The sequence below is a fragment of the Diabrotica virgifera genome, chromosome 3 (assembly GCF_917563875.1).
Source record: "Diabrotica virgifera virgifera chromosome 3, PGI_DIABVI_V3a".
Classification (NCBI taxonomy): domain Eukaryota; kingdom Metazoa; phylum Arthropoda; class Insecta; order Coleoptera; family Chrysomelidae; genus Diabrotica; species Diabrotica virgifera.
The window spans coordinates 244,094,785-244,118,486 of NC_065445.1; the positions used below are offsets into that span (position 1 = coordinate 244,094,785).

General features: G+C 33.5%; 1 protein-coding gene across 6 annotated transcripts in view; it reads left to right on the top strand.

Moving 5' to 3' along the window:
• LOC114328266 (segment polarity protein dishevelled homolog DVL-3) overlaps positions 1-23,702 on the top strand; it is a 119,411-nt gene that overhangs the window by 66,787 nt on the left and 28,922 nt on the right. For 3 of the 6 annotated variants that reach the window (XR_007697308.1, XR_007697309.1, XR_007697310.1), the window contains exon 11: positions 15,377-22,896. Coding sequence is in view for 1 of the 6 variants with exons in the window: in XM_028277077.2 (XP_028132878.1) it covers positions 15,377-15,577 (201 nt within the window). In the remaining 5 variants the exon portion in view is untranslated. The remainder of the gene's footprint in view (positions 1-15,376; positions 22,897-23,702) is intronic. The other 3 variants (XR_003652141.2, XR_003652140.2, XM_028277077.2) reach the window with 1 other exon arrangement.

Below are 23,702 nucleotides of genomic sequence, written 5' to 3' on the forward strand. Positions count from 1 at the left end.
CCAAAGTTCCAATCCTCGGGTGTTTCACCAGCAGTGATTTTAGCCCAAACTTCATCATCAGAGACTCTCCGTAACAGTGATGGTGGTGTAATTTCAGTGGTGTTCCAATCAAATAATTCAGTAGAGTCAGTCGCATGAAAGGTGATTTTTGGAGGTCGAAAATCCTTTCTTTGATTATTCTTCGGAATCCTAATTCTCTTATGTGCTTCCTTTCATCCACTATCATCCTCAGTAGCAAATTTCTGAAAAAATGCATTTCTTTCGATTACAGGATCAACTACTGTAATCAAATTCTCTGGTAGAAATCTGGTTGATTTGATAGCCTCAAAAACGTGTTCAGGTCCATCTGTTATGTATTTGCTATACTTTATTTTGAACCATACAGGCATGTATGATTTAAGAATGAAGGATACTAACAATTTATGTTCAACTGAAGACGTTTCCACACTTACCTGCAGCCTCAAAGCTCTGTTAGCTGTAGTCAACCATCGAGAGTGGGAAAGTGGACCTCGTTCTCGAACAGATAAGTCCACAGGACGGTTGCCTGACTTTATCGCACAACTTATGTCTAGAAGATACTATTCGTCTTTACTCAAAAGATTGCGATTAACAAGTCCTCCTAGTGGTTAGGAACGAGACGGTTTCATAAGATCTGCCGTAGCATCCAGAGTTTCGATGCCAAAGTTTGACAGCAAGCGCACCTTCAACGTAGCCACTCAGAAATAATGAGTAAAAGACTCTTCCTAAAGTCAAAATTTCATTTAATTTGTTGACATTGTTTGGCTACAATTTGCTTTCTTTTTTGTTTCAATTAAAAATGTTATTAAAATTATAAGTTGTTTTATTTATATGCTTTATAAGTTTAAACACACTATAATAATTATATTCCAATTAAATGGGGTGTAAAGTAAAAGAACAAAAAATGGATTGTGCTATTAACACCCAACACAACATACTAGACCACACCTTCATTTAAGGTGCTAATTGGGAATTTTAACAACTTTTTAGTATTTTGCGCTACCGCAAATTAAAAGATATTGTCTGTTTCAAATTTATTTCCTATTTTTTAAACTATTAACTAACCTGTTTTTACTATAGCACGTTTAAATATTATTGGCTAAAGATTGTAAAAATAATTGAAAGATGTCTTGATTTCTGAAAAAATCTAAATTTTAAGTATGATGCGCTAGCTGGGGGTTCAATATATAACTTTATTTTACTTTGCATTTTACTTATATACCCCAAATGCAAGTTTTCCGCGGTGTAGCGATTAAAAAATGAAACATTATTGTTTTTCGACCCACCCTATTATGCATTTCCACCTAGTTTTCTATGGTAGACTTTTTTCCTGTCATGCAAAAAGTTAAAAGTCTCTAGGTGCTGTATTTAAAAATCGATTTATTCAATCGATCTGTGACATTGTCTTAAGGGCGTAGGCGCAATAATTTCAGGTCCAATGCTTTTTAAATGCATTCATTTTTTTCGAATCCTGAGAAAACTAATAAATATTTTTGAAAAATTTAAACGCAGAATGAAAGATTACATTATTACCAAGGGCCGAAAGTCCCTTAGAATAAATAGGAAATTTGCCAGCATAAGCCTTCTATTTATTTCCGGTTCTTCTTCATTATTTGCACCAAGTCCATTCCTAAGTACGTGAGTCTATTCACGGATTCTATAGTTGCGCCTGTCTAGTTGATCTGGTTTGTATGAGTAGTTTTGTTTTATTTGTATTTATTGCTAGCCCTACAACTTCTGCACTCAGTTTCAACTCAACGTAGGTTTCTTCCGCCGCATTGTTTGTTCTGCTGATTATGTTTATAATATCATCTGCGTATGCTGCTCATTGGGTAGATTTGTTTGTAAATATGTTATTTCCGCTCACCGTCAACCGTCTAATTACATATTCAAGAACAAGATTAAAAAGCGTTGGAGCCAGTCCGTCACCTTGTTTCAGTCCTTTCGTTACCATAAAAGCATCAGTGATCTGTCCTTGAATATATAGATGTGCTTCTGTTTCTGTCGTTGCCATTTACACTAGTCGTATTAATTTGGATGGTATGAAATTCTTGCAATATATAGGTAGTTAGTATTGTTCTGTCTATTGAATCAGGCTTGCTTAAAATCTACAAAGATATTGTAAAGGTCTGTCATATTCCCATGCTTTGCGTAGTATTTGTTTAACTGTAAATAGTTGGTCCATGGTAGATCTATGGTATAAACCTGCTTGATATTCCCCGATGATTTTTTCAATGAGAGGTTCAAGCCTCCGATTAAGAATATCTATGAATATTTTGTATTCCGAACAAAGTAAAGAGACCCCTCTATAATTCTGACATAACAGATTGTCTCCTTTTTGTATGAATAGGGCAGATTTTAATTTTATTCCATTGTTGGATGATTTTTTCTTGTCTCCATATTTCTTGTATTAGCTGGTATATCGGTTCTGTCAATTTTTTTCCTTGCTTGTGCAGTTCTGCCGGTATTTTATCTATTCCCCTTGGAGGTCTAGTTCCCAAACCTCTTCTAGCGTTGGAGGTCTAGTTAATTCATTCTCTTCTTCATCTTCCCCCAGTTCTTGTTGATGTACTCTCTGTTGTACCTGCCGCTGTTGTAGTGGTGGTTGTACCCTTTTGTTTAATAGTTCTTTAAAATGATCCATATCACTAGTTATTTCAGCCTTCTTATTATGGAAGCCTCTAGAGCGTGGCAAATTATGGATAGAGGTATTTCTTTAAATAGTTGATAAAGTTTATGGTTATCTCTGATTATCCATATCCAGTTTTCGTTGATCGGTCCAGACTCCTTAGATTGTTTTATATTTCTTGTTTTCTTTATCTATTTTCTGTTATCGTCTATGTCGTGCAAAAAGTTTCTATATCCAAATTTCTATCTAATCAGCCAAGGACATTCTTCTTTGGACATAGAATTTTTCCATCTTGTACCATTTGTATCGCCCGGTCCAGTATGTTGTTTTATGCCATCTGCCTAAAATTATGGTCTTCCTTTTTGTCGTTTAGGATTTCAAGGTCTCCAATGTATAATTATTATGTCTGATAGGACACTCTTCTATCGTATGGTACGCATAGCAAATTTCCATAAATTTTCCTATCTGACAGTCTAATGTTTAGCATTATGTCTTTCCACAGATCTTTTCGTCTTCGCTGTCTTTTCTGTATTGACCGTGCTAAATATCCAAGTTTGACAGTTATATGTAAGAATAGGTACTACACACTGATTTTAGAAATCCCTAAAATCAACCCTCATTTTTAGAAATAAACCACAATTTTTCTTTAAAATAAGTTTAATTGATGTTTTGATTTCCACTTCGGAAATCGTTGTCAAAATACAAAACAATAATAAATTAAACTAATCTTGTCTTTTTACTTGATAAAAAATTCTAATTTAATTCTATCAAACTCATTCATATTGACAATTTATACATATATTATACATTTTAAAGTAGATGGCTAAAATAAAATAATATTGTCAATATTTTTGAGTTACGTCCCTGAGACCACGTTATTGGAAGACAGTTCATTCGATTACATGAAATCAACTTTAACTTAAGAATACCGTCATAAAAATCATAGTATGTAATTTGTCTTTAAAAACGCAACCACATGACAGTAAACTTATAATATCCCGACATGGTAAGTATTTGGTCTTGGACCCATGGATTGTAACCATGGATGAGTAGTACGGTAAGAGGTGAGGGTTCCTACATAGATCGATGATTTTTTAAATGAGAATATTGGTTGTGTGCTAGCTCATTTGAAAGGTTATTCAATTCTCTATTCAGTAATTTGTTAAATTAAAAATTGGCAAAAAAAGAAGAATGTATTGAACATTATATAAATAAACATTGCTTTTCTCTTAAATTCAATGCTCAAGGGGCAGATTGAACGTTGAATTTAAATGAAAATCAATATTTATTTGTTAGATAAACATGTTTTTCCGTTTTCTGACAATAGTAAAATCTATTTTGAATTACTTTATATTCTTCTTTTTTCTCAATTAATTTATTTAATTAAAAAATTGGACACCATGTATAAATAATTATGTTTATATTACTGAATAGATAATTTAACAACCTTTCAAATGAGCTAGCATACTACCTCTATTCTAATTTAAACTAATCAACGTCACATTAAAAAGAGTGTGATATATATGTCAAAAAATCATAATTTTAAGTCGCCTGCTTACGAAATAAAGAATTTGTCTTTTTTATTTGCACCGTACTGTTTAAATCAAGCAGTAATGGCATAGCTTGAACGAGAATACAAGAAAGGATAAAAAGACACCAAAGGTGGAAGGCAACCGTAAATACTTATTTGTGATTATTTGGTTGTCATCTGTACGAAGCCTTGAAAGGGCAATGTGGAGTTCGAATCGAGGGAGAAACTATTAACAACACAGTGGCGGATCCAGAAATTTTGTTTGGGGGGGGGGTCATGGGTCTTGAGGGTGATTTAATTACCTATCTCTGATGCAAGGTGACTTAGTCTTACCAACCTTAGGATACATGGATTTACAATTATGGGGGGGGGGGGTCATGACCCCCATGACACCCCCCTGGATCCGCCAGTGTAACAACATCAGATATGCAGATGACACCGCGATCATGGCTGAAAGTATCGAAGATTTTCAATTCCTTATAGAGTCGCTAGAGAATGCTCTAATAAACGTACTTAAATATATAACATAACGACAAGCATAAATACAACAAAGACAAATTTATTTGTGATTAGTAAACAAGACGTCGCGTAGGCCCTATGCAACTAATTGTCAGTAATGAACTGATAACAAAAGTTAACCATTTTAAATACCTAGGATGTTGGATAAACGAGACACTAAATCCGGATCAAGAAATTGAAACTCGTGTAGAAATTGCAATAAGAGCATGTATGAAACTTAGATATATTCTGAGCAATTCTCAGTTGAACTTAGAACTAAGAATCACGTTCCTAAAATGTTACGTGTATCCTGTATTACTATATGGATGTGAAACATGGATCATGAAGGTTAACATGATGAGCAAATTAGAAGCCTTCGAGATGTGGTCATATCGTAGAATGCTCAGAATATCATGGGTTCAACGCATTTCAAACAGAGAAGTCTAAACAGAGTAGATCAAGACGAAGGTGACTTAATGAAGATGATAAAAAAGAGAAAACTCGAATATCTGGGGCATATAAAGAGAGGTAGCAGATACAGAATACTGCAGTTAATACTCAACGAAAAAAGATGAATTGATAGGAAGAAATATTTATGCTCAGAAACCTTCGTCAATGGACTGGCTTCTCAGCAGATGAATTATTACATGCCGCGCAAGATCGAGAACGATATCGGCAAATTGTCATAGAAGCTACCCACGCTTAAAATTTGGGCAAGGTACTTAAAGACGAAGAAAAAATAAAGGTACTTAAAGAAGAAGGAAAAATACGGAGCATCCAAGTTAGTGTAGGATAAAAAGTAGTACAGCAGGCAGTACTGGTAGATTAGCTTCATCTTCATACTGTCTTCTGCATTTTTATAATTGAATAAAGTAGTTTTATTATTATTTTTTATTAATTCTACAAAACTTTTAACTGTCCAAAAGCATATTATAAAATACAGTTTTGGCGGGTACTCGCAGTACTTCAAAAATGTACCGATGCATATGGGATACATCTTACATTTACTGCACCAAAAATCATGCTTTAATTTGTACCGGTCTTTTTGTCTGACTTCACATAAAAGTCAACAATTTCGAATTTTACATCTAAATTATTCTTCAATTAATCCAACATTTTGCAAATATTACATTAATACCGCATAATTTGTGTACCTAATATTTGTTACATCAATAATAGAAAACAGCCATTTTTTTCAGAATAAAATCGAAACAAAGTAAACTTTTGTTTCACATTTTGAAATGTACATTGTATATTATATCATTTAAATTGTTTGAAACTTACGACAAGTCATAATTCAATGCAAATCTCATAATAAAGACAGCAAAATTGAATATGTTGGTGGATATCAACCACTATTTCATTGTAATCCGCACTAATATGATATACACACACCGAAACGTATATGGAATCGCCATGTATTTCAAAGCAATAATTATTTCTTTTGAAAAAACTTGTTATTGTTGCGAAGAATGAAGGTTTTTATTGAAAATAAACAAATCTATAAGACAATCAGATAGTACAGCTCGGTACGGTATAGGTTATAATTTGCTCGAGTTGCAAATTGAATGAAAATAAATAAACTAACTTTTGCGTCCAAAAACAAAAATATGCCTCATGTGGGGTTATAGAACTTACAATGGGGAAAGATTATTGGTCTTGTGGAGCAAGTAATGTTCTCAGAGGGACATAGCTGTAGAGCTAGGCGTAATACAGGGCGTTCTGTCCAAAACCTATGCTAGGTAACAGGAACTAGAAAGCTCAAAAATAAAGCAAGGGAAAGTCGCCAAAAAGTAATAACGGCCCGCCACGATCGTTTAATTTTCCAATCAGCTGGAAGACACCTACCCATTTCTCACCTTCAGCTCCAAAGGCAGCTTTTGGAAGCTACTGGTGTAACTGTTTCAGTTGAAACGATAAGAAGAGTTCGTGTCAAGAAGTATACAGCAGGAGACAGTTATGGGTTCTCGTGTTATCCAGGCAGCACAAGATTGATTGTCTAAATTGGTGTCTTCACCACCAAAACTGGAACATTAGGAATTGACAAAATGTGCTGTGCTATTTTTAGAAAATGTCAGGATTTGTGTAAAATCAGATGACCCACGAAATTGTGTACTAGAGATACTGTCAGATCTGTTCTCAAATATACAAGGGGAAGTGTAATATTCTGGAGAGGAATTGTGATTCGTAAAAAAACTCCTATAATTTTCATCCAATAAACTTTAACTGCTCACAGGGATGTTGATAACCTATGTAGTTACCATTAGAGTGACTAGAGACATCATTAATGCAGAAAGTATCCCTTGTTTGGAGTGGCCTGCTTGCTCACCCGAGCTTAACCCTATAGAGTATTTGTGGGATATGCTTAAACACCGCACGGCTAGTACAAGCTGCTCTTGAAGAATGAAGCAACCTATCACAAAAAATTGTTGATAATTTGGTTAGGAGCGTGCCCACACAAACAAGTAATTCGAATCGTTATTGAGTACAAGGAGACAGTTTCGTTGATCTTTGCCTCGATGAAAAGATGTGTTGTGGAGTGCAACTATATAGACCCCCACGTCTCTGCATTCATCACCCTTTATTCCTTGCAAATTTTAGAAGGATGGGGAATAGGTATAAGAGAGAATCTGTTTCCGAACTAAGAAATCCAAAGATTTTATTATTTTTAAACATTTATTTGTTTGAAAATGGAGTCTTTTGGTTTCGACAAGTTGTTAATTTGAATTTGTTTGTTAAATACTTCATTGTTTTATTTAATTGTTATGGATTTGTTATTAAATTGCTTTAAAATAAATATTGCTTGACTTCGTGTGTTCGTTTTTTTAAATTCGCGCGAAATAATAAGAAATATAAGATGATTCCATATAAGTTTGGGTGTGTGTAAATAAAAGGTTAATAATTAGAAATATATATAGCCCGGGAGATAGTGTCAAATTTGACCGGAGCATTTTAGCAAGGTTGTTTTCTTTTTATTTAGTTAGGTATTCCAAAGCTTATTAACAAATGATGTGTCAGCTGGCCCAAAACCGGGGATTTTAGGCAAGAAAAGGTCAAATGTGAAACTTGATGGAAAAACGCTACAACTTATATGTCAAATATTTATCTCCGTGACTTACGTGTATAATGGCCTAGAATAACTAACCCAGTCGCCTGGGTGGCTTTCACCCAGGCGACTCGGGTTCAATTCCTGGCTCTAAAAATATTTTTTGTTTTTAAAATTGACATTTTGATTTGGATCTCTTGACAATAAGATTTCATTACGGTATTAGTTGTCGAATACTAACCTTTTGTGTAATGTGGTTTGCCTAACTAGTTCCACTTACAGTATACGAGAATCCATTTTACTACAACAACTAGTTTACTGAATTTTACATGATAATTTCCACATTGGGTGTGTTGTTACATCATTTCTAATTTCAATAATATTTATACCTTATTCTTAAATATGACAGGTTATGTTAAAAACTACCTGTGGAACTGTCGTTTGTCTTGTCATCGTTCCGAGGTTCCTAACCATTTCAATTTCACTTGCCGTCAAACTTCCAACATGTGAACAAGTCACACCCAAGTTTCAGATGTTACCTAGGGCAAATTAAATTATATTTTAAACATCAAGGCTTAAGGTAGCTTTTTATACTTATGTTTCCTTAACGGACTACTTGAAATGGGCTTTGACCCACATATTTTTGTAAAATAGCATTTTGGTGGCTAACATGTACATTGCACGTGAGTATAACCTAATATTTTTTTAACCCTAGTCAAAATTTCAACATCTTTGCCCTTTTTATCAGGTTATATTCATTTTAGGTAAGCACTGATGATGACTGGTAAACCAGTCGAAAACTAGTTATGTGAATTGATGTGGCCCTTTTGAGGGTTTTTTAAATATACCTTTTATACAGCATTTATTGTTTTTGTATCACATGGTATACAGCCAACTACAGGAAAACTTTTTTCCTTGTGGATTTTGAAAAATAATTAGTTTTTGATAATACCACGTTTTTATTATTTATACGACACCGTACATATAAAAAGTCTGTATGTCTTTTATAGAATCGTAAACTATGCATTTGATCATATTATGATTGACCTCCTTAATAAGCAACGTTGTTGTACATGAACCCCTGAAGCTTCCTGAGTTAGTACGACCAATCTAAGTGAAAAAGGGGGTGGTCCCCCCGACATATTTTTTATTTTTTTGACAAACTGTTTTTTCCTAATTTTATATGAAGTGATAGAAAAGTGAAAAATTAGAGTTGTATGTATCTTTTGGTTCTACATCATATATAATTAAGAAAAAACAATTTGTCCAAAAAAAAATAAAAAAGAATGTCGGGGGGAGGGGCAACCTACCTTTTAACTTAGATTGGTCGTACTGACGTAGGAAGCTTCGGGGTCCATGTACAACAACTTTGCTTATTAAGGAGGTCAATGATAATATGATCAAATGCATAGTTTACGGTTCTATAAAAGACATGCAGACTTTTTTATATTGTGTCGTATAAATAATAAAAGCGTGGTATTATCAAAAATACTTAATTATTTTTCAAATCAAAATGTCAATTTTAAAAACAAAAAAAATCACGGCGAGGAATTGAACCCGGGTCGCCTAGGTGAAAGCCAGTAGCTAGGTATGCCAGGCATTATACATGTAAGTCACGCAGATAAATATTTGACATATAATTTGTAGCGTTTTCCATCAAGTTTCACATTTTACCTTTTCTTGGCTAAAATCCCCGGTTTTGGGCCAGCTGACACACCATTTGTTAATAAGCTTTGGAACACCTAACCAAATAAAAAGAAAACAGCCATTCTAAAATGCTCCGGTCAAATTTGACACTACCTCCCGGTCTAATAGTTTTGTTTTATAAGTAAATGAAATGTTTACATGCTTTATAACGGACTCTCCTTGTCGAGTAAATTGACTTTTCCATCCATTTCATGTCGTGACGATTTGCATTTTACTATAGAGCAAAATTAATACCCCGCCAGTATAAAAGCTTCGCTTCAAAAATTATTATTCTCATTGTTCGTCGTAAAATCTATTCTTTAACTGCAAAGCATTTATTTCTCGTTTGAACAAATTAATGTTTTCTATTATACCGAACTTCGTCTGTGTGAAATAGGAATAACAATTTATTTTAAAATCTGCAAAAATATAAAGGATGTCCCGTTTAAATTGAATAAATTTTACGAATAAAATGCAGATATTGAGCACAGTTATTTATTACATCTTGACAAAACAATGACCAACAATTCTATCTCCTTACATTGCTCGTATTATTATGTAGCCCCCGTATAATTATTTTAAAATTTTGTTTGTTCTTTGTCTAGTGTCTGTTTTTTGTATAATTTTTATGTTAATGTTTACATTCTTGGATGTGCTGGATAGCCTGTTTTTTTGGATGTGCTATTTTTTTTTTGACGAAATGTCCCTGAAGATGCTGTGAGAGCGCAAGTACTTATGAACTGGATGAAATCCTGGACATTATAGTAGATTTGTTTAGATTTGTAGATTAACACAGTGGAAAATAGGACACATACCGAAACAATGGTTACTCTCCACTTATTGTGCTATCCTTAAAAATACCAACTCTAAAGATTGCAGTGAATACAGAACAATATCATTTATAAGTCATGTTCTCAAATTATTTTTGAAAATAATACATAGTCGAATAAATAAAAAACTCGAAGAAGGAATAGATGGTAGTCAGTTTAAATTCAGAAACGGATTAAGAATCAGAGAGGCGTTATTTGCTTTTAATGTGATAGCTCACAGATGTGTGGATCTGAATCTGTATGTGTATGTTTGTTACGTAGATTTTGAAAAAAGTATTTGACATAGTAATACATGAAAAATTAGTCCAAATTCCAAAGACAACAAAATAGACAAATGGCACTTGCGAATAACAACAAACGAGTACAAATTGTAACAGATAACGAATTTAGTCCAGAAATTGAAATCGGTAGAGGAATTTGGTAGGGATGTATAATATCTCCATTGCTATTCAATGTATATATTTTGAAGAAGCATTACTATCTGCAAGTGAAGGAATAATAGATAACGGAAGATCCATTAACAATATAAGAAATGCAGATGATACCGTGATTATGACAAACTCTGCTGAACAACTCCAATTACCTACTACTAAACAAAACTTCTGAAAAATTTGGACTAAAAATCGATATAAAAAGGACTAAATATATGATAGTAACTAAGAAAACAAATATACAAACAAGCATACATTTGGGAAATGTATCGATAGAAAGGGTTGATAAATACAAATATCGGTGAACCTAGATTTCATAAAATAATGAATGATCAAACAACAGAAATAAGGCTAGAAAATAGAAATAGCAGTAAATGCGTTTGTAAAAATGAAAACAATTCTCTGCAACAAAGACTTTAGATTAGAACTGCGAGTAAGAGCACTGAGAAGCTACGTGTTCTCGATATTGCAATATGGACTTGAAAGCTGGACATTGAAGCAAGAACACATAAATAAGCTAGTCATTCGAACTGTGGTGTTACAGAATGATGCTTAGACAGAGAAGAAAACGAACAGGGAAGAATTGCGAGAAATAGGCAAAGAGTGCGAAATAATCAACACAATAAAAATAAGAAAGTTACAATATCTGGGACACGTAATGAGGGGACAGCGATATGAAATGCTAAGACTGATAATACAGGGAAATATAACACTGGAGAACAATTTGAAACCCAATTTTTGTTGAGTTAGATTTTTTAGCTGTTTTCTATTGGGACCGTGCAAGTTCGGCAAAGCGACCTCTATTTCTACGCTCTGTACTTTTATTCGCACTTTTAATTATATTGGCCAATTATATTAGTCCTGGTTACTGGATAATTGTCAAGGCCATAGTCCAAAAAAATAATAAGAAGAAAAAATAAGATGCAGGTTATGTTATGCAAACGTAAACAAAGTATGTAGTAAATAAAATTAGTTATTAAAATGCAGTACTGCAAGCAAAATACAATTAATTAAATTTACCTTTATATAATAATTGCATATCATATCAATATTGTGGAGCAATATATAATTTTTCTGCTTCAATGACAGAAGGTATGAAGTATACGTCAATTTGACAATTTCAATTGACAATATGAATTATTTAAGATAGTTGAAATATTTCTCCGCGACTCGCGCACGGTCGTTTCTCGTTTCCCTTCCAAGTACTTGCACACCGCGAATAGAATTAGGCGTGCTGGTTTCAAAACTATTTTTAGTTTTATTCTATCGCGTCACGTTCGTTTTCTATGCGGGTGGGGGAAAGACGCTCCGATAGCTGCAACTGGTCTAAATTTGCCTGTTCCTGTTCAGTTACGTCTGTTATACTCGGTTATACTGTGGTAAAACGTTGTGTGTCGGTTAGTAGTATTTAGTATTTCTTTACTAAAGTGTATAGAAATACTTGGTGTGTTTGAACTGAAACGTTTCCTTATGGCTACCTCTGCTCCTACACGTCGTAAGTGCGAAGACAGCACCATTCGTTTTGTTATATATGTGGCAGTTTTACCATTCCCAGTCAAACGACAAACATCAGTACATTTGTCAGACAAGCATATTTTGCCTATTTTAAAGTGACATTTGGTGATCAAGATAAAGCATGGGCACCTCATAAAGTGAGACATGGCCAGTCAATGGGCACCTCAGTTTAAAAAGTTGACGCGATAGACAAAATCTGAGGTTATTCTCAGATTCAGACGCTAAAAATTAGTGAAAAACAAGTGTCAGATCTAACTCAACAAAAAATGTGTTCCCCAGTGGAAGAGGCAAAAGGAGTATAGGAAGAAGGGGAGTGTGATGGTTGAAAAATTTTAAATTCGAAAAAAATGCTATAAATAATCACAAGAGAACGTAATTTAAAATACTAAGTTTTCAATTTAATGGCATATAAAACAACATAATGTTACTCTACATCCCACCACACTGAAATTAATAGGAACCTTCTCTGGTTACACCTCCGAGGCTTCTACAATTTGCAAGCCATAACGGATGCTGAGACTAAGGAAGATGGGGGAATTTTACAATTTATAATTCACGTCCCATCTGCTCAGCGCGGTAAAGTTCCAACGAGAATGGTTCCCTTCGTACTCCAATCAGAGTAAACATGTAAATCAAAAATGAATAACCATTTTCAATTTCGTTGCCAAACGAAAATACAGCCGCACCATATTCTAGTCCAATCAGAGAGTGCAGCAAGCACCTCTACCGGTTTCGAAACTTATTAGTCTCTCATCTAGAAAAAAAATATGTACCACCATCAGCATATGTGCCTCCTGTGCCTATTTTTTTTTTCAGCGAAAAGGTGATCAGACAATACCCCCTAATTATCACCCTAATTAAAATTAGTCATTGGCCTTATTTGGTGTTCTTTATTTATGTATTGTTAATAGGTTCTAGAAGTTTGTCCGGCTTAGAATAATTCGTTTTTAAAAAAATGGAGTTAAAAGCGAATAACGAATTTCTGCAGTTTGGTAGAAAATGCCTTTTTCTTCAGAATAGAAAGGTTAGCGTCAGGGATACGAAAAAATGTTTAAATATGAAATTGAAGCTAATTTAATTCCCAAGAACTCGCTTTACAAAAATGTTTTCTGCTGCAAAAATTGAGTGAGCTATTGATAATTAGAACTTGTAATAACATACAAAAACCACCTTTACCAATCCTTTCAATGTCACCTCTTTTTGTGACTGAGGATTTTAAAAAGATTTAGTTTTAACAGCCTTATAGATCTTCTAAAAACCTACAAAATTCTTTTTTAACAGGCTTTCTGAGATAAAAAATAAAAAGTTACGGTTAAAAAATCAATATATTTTTTGTAAAAAAAAAGGAGAAATCCAATTGCAAGCATAATAATGTAAGTTGACGGTGTTTTTAGTCATTGACCTTATTCGTTCTTCTTTATCTATGTATTATTAATAGATTCTAGCAGTTTGATTGGCTTGGAATGATTAGTTTTAAAAAAATGGAGTTAAAAGCAAATAACGAATTTTTGTAGTTTGGTTTAAATATGAAATTGTAGGTTATTTAATTCCCAAGAACTTGTTTTGAAAAAATTTTTTCTACGGCAAAAATTGAGTGAAACGTAAATGGGTATATTGAAAAATATTGATTTTTTCGAGATAAAACTAACACTTTCGATAGCGAATAAATCGAAAACTATTAATTTTGTCAAAAAAATGTATACAACATTTTTTGCTTAGAATGAACGTTTTTATCAACTTTTACGGTCAAAATATAATTAAAAATTTCCACCCCGAGTTGGGGTGGCAACCACCGCCATCGTAAAAGCGCCTTTCGGCATCATATAGATTTTGATCCTTGGACTTTCCACTACTTATTCTCAAATTTTCAAGCAAATCGATCAATTCTGAAAAATTGCGAGGTGAAAAGCTTCGGCTCCTGGACTAGACCTCAAAAATGAATTTGCTAAGCCTTGACCACACTTTGACACATTTTTTTTGTTATTTTTGTAGTTACCCTCCTATTCTATTTATTTTTATTGTAAAATTGTTGCAACTTCTGGTGTTTCTGGCGAGTTATAGAAAAAAATATTGTATTATACACGGGGCACAACGCAGATTTTAGCGCTGTCATGTATGTTTACATTCTTCCTCTATCAGCTATTTTTGCCCCTAATATACAGTGAGCACGTAAAGGTTGGAATTAATTCATTTTCTCGAGAATGGACGATTTTGGGAAAAAATCCCGAAACAAGTCAATTTTTATTTTTAAATTACGACTTTTTGACATATATATTATACTAGTGACGTCACCCATCTGATCGCTCATTTGAAAGGTAATTCAACTCTCTATTCAGTAATATAAACATTAACATAATTGTTAATAAAAATAAATAATTAACATAATTGTCCATAAAAATTTTTTTGAATTAAATTTATTGACATAAAAAGAAGAATGTATGTAATTTATTTAATTCAAAATACATATTACTGCTCTCAGAAAACAAAATAAATGTTTATTTGAAAAATAATCATCGCTTTTCGCTTAAATTAAATGAACTGTCAAGAGGCAGGGGGTTGGCTGTATTAATATTGATTTTAAGCAAAAAACAATATTTATTTGTTAAATAAATATTTTTTTCTGTTTTCTGAGAGCAGTAAAATGTATTTTGAATTAAATAAATTACATACATGCTTCTTTTTATGTCAATAAATTTAATTAAAAAAATTTTTTTTATGGATACCCTTTATAAATAATTATATTAATGTTTATACTACTGAATAGAGAATTGAATTATCTTTCAAATGAGCTATCACACGACCCCTATTTTCATTTAAAAAAATCATCGATGACGTCATCACACCAGATGGGTGACGTCACTAGTATGATCTATACGCCAAAAAGTTGTAATTTAAAAATAAAAATTAACCTGTTTCGGGATTTTTTCCAAAGTCGTCCATTCTCGAGAAAATTAATTTATTCCAACCTTTACGTGCTCACTGTATGTAATAAATAACTAATTTTATTTACCACAATTATGTTTTACCAATATTTTTGCGAGTTTTTGACAGTGACATTTTTCAATGTTCACCAATTTTCCCTTATCTACTGGAGGATAAAATGTTGATATACTCAAAATCAGTGAAAGAAATCATAGTTATTGAAATTATTTATAGACAATATGTTTATTGATAAGTTCTTTTTGTTTTAAGGCGGTTCGTCTGGCGGTTCTGAACACTTGAAAGACACGGCAGCTGGTCAGAGCAGCGCTTCGGACAGCGACATCACCTCGTTGGGTCCGCGCTCCGCCGCAGGGCCGAAGACTTCGGGGAACGGCAACGGCAGCTCCAACGGCTCCGAGCAGAGCAGCGGAACACAAGTAGCGACCAACCCACAGTCTAAAGACATTGCCGGTAGTAGACAATCTTTTAAGATTGCCATGGGCAATCCATGCGAGATGTTTGTTGATGTTATGTAGAATGTGATTGATTGATTTTTGTATTTGTATTGAGTAGATGCTAAAAAATGTGTTCAAAATCAACTTTTGAGCGCGAGAGACGAAGTTGTTCACCAGTACCCCAGAAAACGAAGCCGAAAAAGCACTTAAAAATAGAAAACTTACTGGCCGCTATTTTTAAAATTGAATAGCTGGGGGAAGTCCATAGAAAAGGCGTACCATCCCGTCGGTATCGAAATTTTTGCTGCATCATGGTCTTTTATTAAACGTTAAGCAAAAAAGCGACTTATTTCATTCATTTCAATACATATTGCAAAAAAACTACGCATTGTAGATGAAAATGTTCAACAGCTGACTTATTAAAAATGTTTGCTCTTGAAAATGGAACTTTCGGATACAGGGTGGTAAATTGGCAAACGGGCCATAGGAAACTCAATGTAAAATTCTAAACTGTTGAATTCCTGCTTCCCTAATTATTTTACATCAAAAGACATTAGAAACTATTTGTAGACGGTTGAAATCTGTATTGAAAACAACTATTAAAATTGTTCTACGAATTAAACATATTCCAAAATTTTGTAAAAATGTAATACATTTTTCAGTTTTTCAGCCCAAAATTAGGCCACACACAGTGCAATAATGTGTCACAATGAAGTTATTATTTTCATATTTTTGAACTGTCAATATTTTTATTTTATCATTTATTGTTTAAAAACAATACAGTTGATAAGATACTCCTCAGTTGCGGAAAAAGTATTAATAATGAAGATTTTTTTATTTAGTCAATGGTGTAACTGTCAGTTAAATAGTAACGTGTGGCCTAACTTTTACACACATACCTACTGTGTCAAATGTATTATATTTTTCAAAATTTTGGAATGCGTTTAAATCGTAGAACAATTTTAACTTTTGATTTTAATACAGATTTCAATCCTCTACAAATATTCTCTCATGACTTTTGATGTAAAATAATTAGGGAGCAGAAATTCAACAGTTTAGAATTTTACATTGAACAATATTAAATGTACTATAAGCTATAGTATTTTGCCCATTCTTTCCTACCAAAGCATGATATTGTGTATTATTGACCTGTAGCATTTTTGAACTCGAAGGTCCAGCTTCATTTGCTGTTCTGAGATTTTAGATCAACTTCTGGTGGTGACTGGAATCCAGCTGCAGATTTGGTTTTAGAGAGCTTGCATTTGAGTGACCCGTTAATTTAATTAACTCCTGTTCAGAAACACCTTGCTTGAACAAGGCTGGAAGATCGGTGAGAATGGTTTGTTATTTTATGTTTTTTTGTCTATTCCAATTTTTTCAGCTGACATTTTTGTCCACCTAGATACGGTGTTGATTCCAGTTTCAAGTGGACAGTTTTTGAACCAAAATTCATCCTTCCAGTTAGGGTGAACGGTAAGAAAGAGTCTATCTGATAAAATCTTTGGTCCCTTTTTTTCCAATAATTTCAAAAATAATCTAACTGGGCATAAAAATTTTCGTTTGATAATTTTCTCACCAGCCATTTGCTGCGTGCCAAATTTTTCGAACTGCCTTCAATTTGTTTTGGAAAAAATGCTGTTGTATTCAATTCGGCCCGTAAATTCTCCCATAACATCAAATTCCTTCTGGAAAAAGTGAATCTTCCAGTTTACTGCCTCATTGTCTCTCCAAGCAAGTTCAAATGAGCAAAGGTGAAAAAACTTTTTTGTGCTCTATCGAAGGTTTCCTCGTTTTAACTTTGGATGATTTTTAATGGTTCTTCGGTGGATAATGCTTTTGAACTGAGTTTTCTTTTTTGTTGAACACTTCGAAGCTGCCTCCGCTTGGTATATCTGGCCAATCTTGCACATTTGAAAGATATATCTGTGAAAGGGTCGATTTTTATGCCGTACTCCGTAAAATATTTTTCTTGTACCATTTTTGCTGTAGTATTCCACATTGACTTTACAGACGACTCTTTATAGTCTTCGCCATTGCCTTTTTTCATGGTAAAGGCATAATCTTTGAGAATTTTTGCTAGTTCCGTTCCGTTAAACATCTTTCAAGCGTAAAATTTCTCACCCGTAGGAACTCCGAAAATTAGGTCCAAATAGAGCTTCTGGACCTCTGCGTGTTCAATGGGACATTTTCCGAAACCAATTTTTGGATTTCTTCACCTGACTGGCATCCAAATCTTGATTTTTCGTCTGTATTCATTATATCAATCTGTCCAAAATTGATTACGCCTCAACTCGGGCGCCCATATAAAAATTTTGAGGGAGGGGCCAGACGTAAAGATGTTGCACATTACATTTTGTATATTTTGGATAGCTATAATATACAGTTTAAAGCACACGAAAAGCTAGGGGGCCACGCCCCCCTCCCTGCCTATGACAAATGACGTTTGTCAAACTGGCAACAATAGTATTACCAGACACCTTCGTGACGGATCTGTCATAATTTTGTCGCTGAGAAATCACAGTCAGGAAGGAGTTTGGTCAGTAGACGTTTGCTATGACGTTTTATCCGTTAAAAATAGTCTAGTGCAATATTGAAATGAATAAAAAGTCGCTTTTTTGCTTAAATTTTATAAAAAACCATGACGCATTAAACATGTCGATACCCACGGGTTGGTGCGTCTTTACTATTGATTTGTCCCAGGTATTCCAGTTAAGAGAAGCTGCCAATAATTTTTCAATTTTTAAATGTTTCGTTTCCTGGGGTAGAACATTACTTTGTACAAAGTAAACTATAAAGAAATTGTGGACAATTTCAGATTTTTAACATTTTATATTATGAATTTGTTTTAAAAACAATTTTAATAATATTTTTACAAAACATTGAAGACGATGTTTGTTTTGATACTTGGTATATTTAAATTTTTCCAAAAAGTGTTCATGTGGTGTGAAAACATAAGAATACAAGATAGTATGCTGGAATACTAACTAAAGTCATGTTATTTTTGAATTTACGTCGACGGTAAAATTAAAATTTACGGCAAAATTTAATGGTATGCATAATAAATAAAATGTATACCATTTTTATTCAGTTGCAATGCGAAGGCAAAACAAGTCATCATCGGAGAGGCGTAGGCCTGCTGCTCTCTGCTCGAAGTGACCAAACCATGAAAGTTTATCCCCGGATTGCAACTGACGTGCATGGAGTAGGTGACTAGCGTCATCTGGCAACTGAAAGGTAAAGTTTTCAATCCTAATAGCAACATTAATAATATTGAAAAATATTAAAAATATTACTAAAAGATTTTTAAATTGAAAACTTATTGGTCCATTTCCCTGGTGACACCTCCAAGGCTTCTAAAATTTGCAAGCCAGATAGATGCTGCAGTAAAGACAAGAGGCAATTCTAAAAAGTTGCAATTCACAACCCCCGTCTGCAGCCCGGACTGCAGTCCCACGGACTGCGCTCCCTGTTCTAAGTGAAAAAAAATTAGATTGTTTTGCCTTCGCATTGTATCTGAATAAAAATGGTATACATTTTTATTTATATTAGTATTACTCCTATAGAGTAACTAGGTTCATTTTCCGTTGGAACTTTACCAAGCTGCAGACGGGGGTTGTGAATTGCAACTTTTTAGAATTCCCTCTTGTCTTCACTGCAGCATCCATCTGGCTTGTAAATTTTAGAAGCCATGGAGGTGTTACCAGGGAAATCGACCAATAAGTTTTCAATTTAAAAACCTTTTAGTAATATTTTTAATATTTTTCAATATTATTAATGTTGCTATTAGGATTGAAAACTTTACCTCTTACCTTTTTGTATGCATAATAACTTATGAATACGAAAAGTTTGCGATGATTTCGGAATGTCATATTTTTCCGAATGCTTTTACTGCAATACTGCAAAGGAAGTACTGTAACTAGATACTTCAGTATCTACTTACTGTAGATACTGTAAGTAATACTGTAATGTATACTGTCTTTTGAGCCTTTCTCTGCCAATTTTTGACATAAACCTTGATAAACAAAATTACAGAATGGAATCCGATGGAAAGAAGAAAAACTGGACGATCTCAAAGATCATTATGGATGTTGCTTTGACGTCGCTGGACGTCAAAGTACAAAGAAAAAAGAGGCTCCAAATAGTATCAAAGGCGTTTTGAAGAAAGTGTGGTAGAGGAATGCTGAGAGGAAGATGGGCGGACTGCGTTGCAGAGGACTTGAGACAGAAAGGTTTAAATTAAGAAGACACGATAGACAGAAATAAGTGACGAAGAAGAGTAAGTAATAGCGATCCCTGAAGAAGAAGAAGCTGAGGAAGAATAAGAAAGGTAGTCAGTATGCTAGACTTTCCGAAGAGCGTAGTAGATATATAAAAGGGGAGATATACAATTATTGCATATGAAATTAAGAAAATCCAATGTGGCGTTTAGTCTCTTCGGAGTGGATTAAGTCGTTTAAAAACTTTCACGAGAGCTGTAATAGTGTTCTGGAGGATATAATGGCACGTCTAGACTTAGGCTAGGCTTTGGGTCATTATTATCTTTCCAATTTTAATAGCTTGGCTCCAGTAGAGCCTAATTACATCTTAATTAGTCTCTAAAAGGCTTTGCAACTTGATGAAATATCAAAAAAAGTAGCTTTTGCGGTATTCAAATTCACTAATTTTACTCACACTACGCATTACGTTATAGCTTTGTTCGCGGAGCCGATCACTGACTAGTCCACGACAAAATCGCATGCGTACTTATAATTCCACTCTTTTCACCTCCAAATAAGTAAAACCAAAGATAAATTTCCCGGTAACTAGTTATCCGGAGGTGAAAAGACCGGTCCTTAATGTATTATTTATATTATTTTTAAGTGTGCATGCGATTTTGTCGTGACTTAGTCAGTGATCGGCTCCGCGAACAAAGCTTATAATCTGATTGCGAAATCAAGAGTAGAGTCGGTTCGCTAAACTCAAGACACAACTGGCTAGTGATTTTAGTAGGTAAGTAATTTTGCCAATTTTACTAAATTGTTACTACAAAAAAAATATTACTAAATTGTTAATAATTACTAAATAGATAGCAATTTTGGCAAAATTGGCCAAAAACAAAAAAAATTACCTACTAAAATCACTAGCCAGTTGTATCTGAGTTTAGCGAACCGACTATACCAAGCCAATGGCCTTAGTTATCGAGGCATTTACGCTACATTTAAAAAAAAATCACCAATTGCTAGTAATATTTTGCAATATGTTCGTAAACTGCAAAAGTTAGTAGAAACAAGTTTATTTTACTTGGTTTTTCAGCTTACTACTTGTATTCCGGTTTTAATCGATAAAAAAACAAGTATTTTTTGGCGGCTTTTTTTTTAAATACTATTAAATTTTGTTATGTCAATACTTGCAAAGAAAGATCGCAAAATCCGTTAAAAAGAAAAGTTAACCTCAAAGGTTATTTTACTTTCCACAAGAACATAGTCACAAAGGAAATAAATGACATATTTCCTTTATGATTTGCCATTTGCCAGTCAATAGGTTTGTTCTAGAATCACTTTCAAACGGTTTAAAATTATCAGAAGCATGCGCATTTGTTTGATGGCGTTCAAGCACACGAATTACCTACTATATAGTTTGAAACTACTAGTCGACGTTTTTGATTTGGAGACTGGTTTAAAACGGTCAAAAGAGTTTACGGATTTTGTTCGGATATTCAGTTTGCGACTTGCGCAGTTAAATTACTTATTTGAGGTATATAGATTTTAAATAAAAATAATATGTTTTTGGACTGTTGCTTAGGTAACATTATTTACGTTTATAACAATAATTTCAATATTTAGCATAAATCTTAAAAATTTGAATACTGATAAGAACATAGAGGTATATATTAAAATAGAATGAGCCTACCCTCCACGCTTCCTGACGACAAGATCTCTTCTACTGGTTTGGTGCTATGTCTTTCTAGCACATTGTATCGAAAAACTAAGATGACACTAAGTGTAAGTATAGGCACGGAAGGGGAGGACTACTGTCGCATCTTTATAAGAGTGAAACAGCTCTGAGCCAAATAAAAAACATGGTGTCGTCACTTCGCTCTGAATGACACTCTGTCTATGATATAAGTCTGTGGATAAGAAGAATGTATTTCTAATCTAACCTCAAAATTATAAATAAAAACAAACATGAACCAGTCACATTTGACATAGGTATTTTCTCCGATAAAATAGCGTTCTGGCAAAAAACAGTTTGCTACCAGTTTGTGGATTGAACATGCGCTGTAAAGCAGTACAATACCTGGTGTCAAACCGCATGCTAGAACAAACCTAATATGTTACAAAATATTAACTATCGGGACCAATAAGAAATGTCTTTTCATGCCAACTTCCATCGTTTACAAATTGTTATTTATTTTTCACGGATTTTCATCTTTCTTTTAAGTTATTACATCAAACAAATAAAATGTGCAATAACTCATTGCCCAATGCGAGTGGCACCTTTCAAATTTTATTTAAAATAGGTTTAAACATACGATTTCGTAAGGCAGCTAATATGATTTTTAGTTTTTTTTTTTGATAAATTTTAACACAATATTTTCAAAATATGATTAATCTGGATTATTATTTTTTCGTTGCTACGCCGAACTTGCGTATTTGTAAGAGATTTTTAAAGAAAAACTTTGCAAATATAGTTTCAACTTCTGTAAAAAAAAGTTATACAAATAATTTATTTTTCGTAATTGTAAGCTATTAAGTTATATGCGATATTACTGGAAAACGGTTTAAAAAATTGTTTATCAGGACACAAGTCACAAATACCAAGCTATAACTATTAAATTTTCTAAAAATCACAAGCACAAAGTGAAAACGATAGACAAATTAGGATAATAACTTATGAATAGAAAAAGAAAAGGCTGATTTTGATAAAAATACAATTTACTATATTTGGAAACTACATTTTTTTGATATTGTTGATCACTTTAAAAAGTACTGTAGTAATAATACGTGGTGTGCTATTTCAAAGTTATAATATATTTTCGTTATGTTAAAATTATAAATCTAGATTTTTTCCCAATTTAAAAAACACACATTAATAGGGCTCTTCGTCGATTGACATTTGTTTCGAGCTTCTGTCATATGTTGTATAAACTGTGTATAATGTTGATATACACGGAGTGACACGGATTATACGACATATGACAGGAGCTCGAAACAAATGACTGTTGTTGAAAAGCCCTGTAGGTGGTATTGAACCTCTAATCTGTTGTAGCCTGTTGTAGCTTACATATTTATCTTGAGAGCATAATGTAGCACCGCCCACCAAAGTCATTTATAGTTGACAGCTGACAGTGACCAGGTTAGTGGAACACAGTTAAACAGTGACTAATTACTTGTATATTTCAGTGAAGAACATAAAAAACGTACTTGAAATGTAAAAAAACAGCAAATAGTGTATTTTCTACGTTTTTTACTAATATAAACAAATATTTCGTTACTCGTCAACTAATCATAGATATAATAAGAATAGACTAGGTAATGTATGGGCCGCTCTGTGCATCCAGGTGTAACGCCAATCAGGCCTATTCTGTAACTACAAATCGAATAGAAATGAGTCAAGTCAAACAGAGGTCAGCAAAAGTCGGATCGGAATTTGTAGGAATTGGTATGCTGTAACTAATCACGACCTCTACTATCGAAACGTTGGGTTTCGATTTTGGCATCGTTTTCGACTGCAGTATATTTTTTAACCAGGAGGAGAAAACTAAAAAGACAGATTCACAACCAAGAAAGTCACTAGAAAAATAACCAAATACATCTTCTTTTTTGGTTGATCATGTCGGCCCTCAACGGTAATCCATAAATATTATATTATATTAAAACGTCGCTGAAGAGTTCTAAAACAAGTGCTTTTTATATCAAATCAGACTAAAAATCTAAAAATTAAAGAAATAACACAGAAATCACAAAAAATCTCTGATATAATTTAATTAACCTATGAAATGCCAAAAGTGTCAAAACTTGATAAATGTCATTAGTGTCAAAATTTTATAACAGTGGAGTAAACTTGCCTGCGGTTGGACCAATTACAAATAAGCATCACAGTGCGGCCAATGTGAATCATTCCTCTTGGTTAAAAAACAAACAATAGACAAGCCCTGTCGA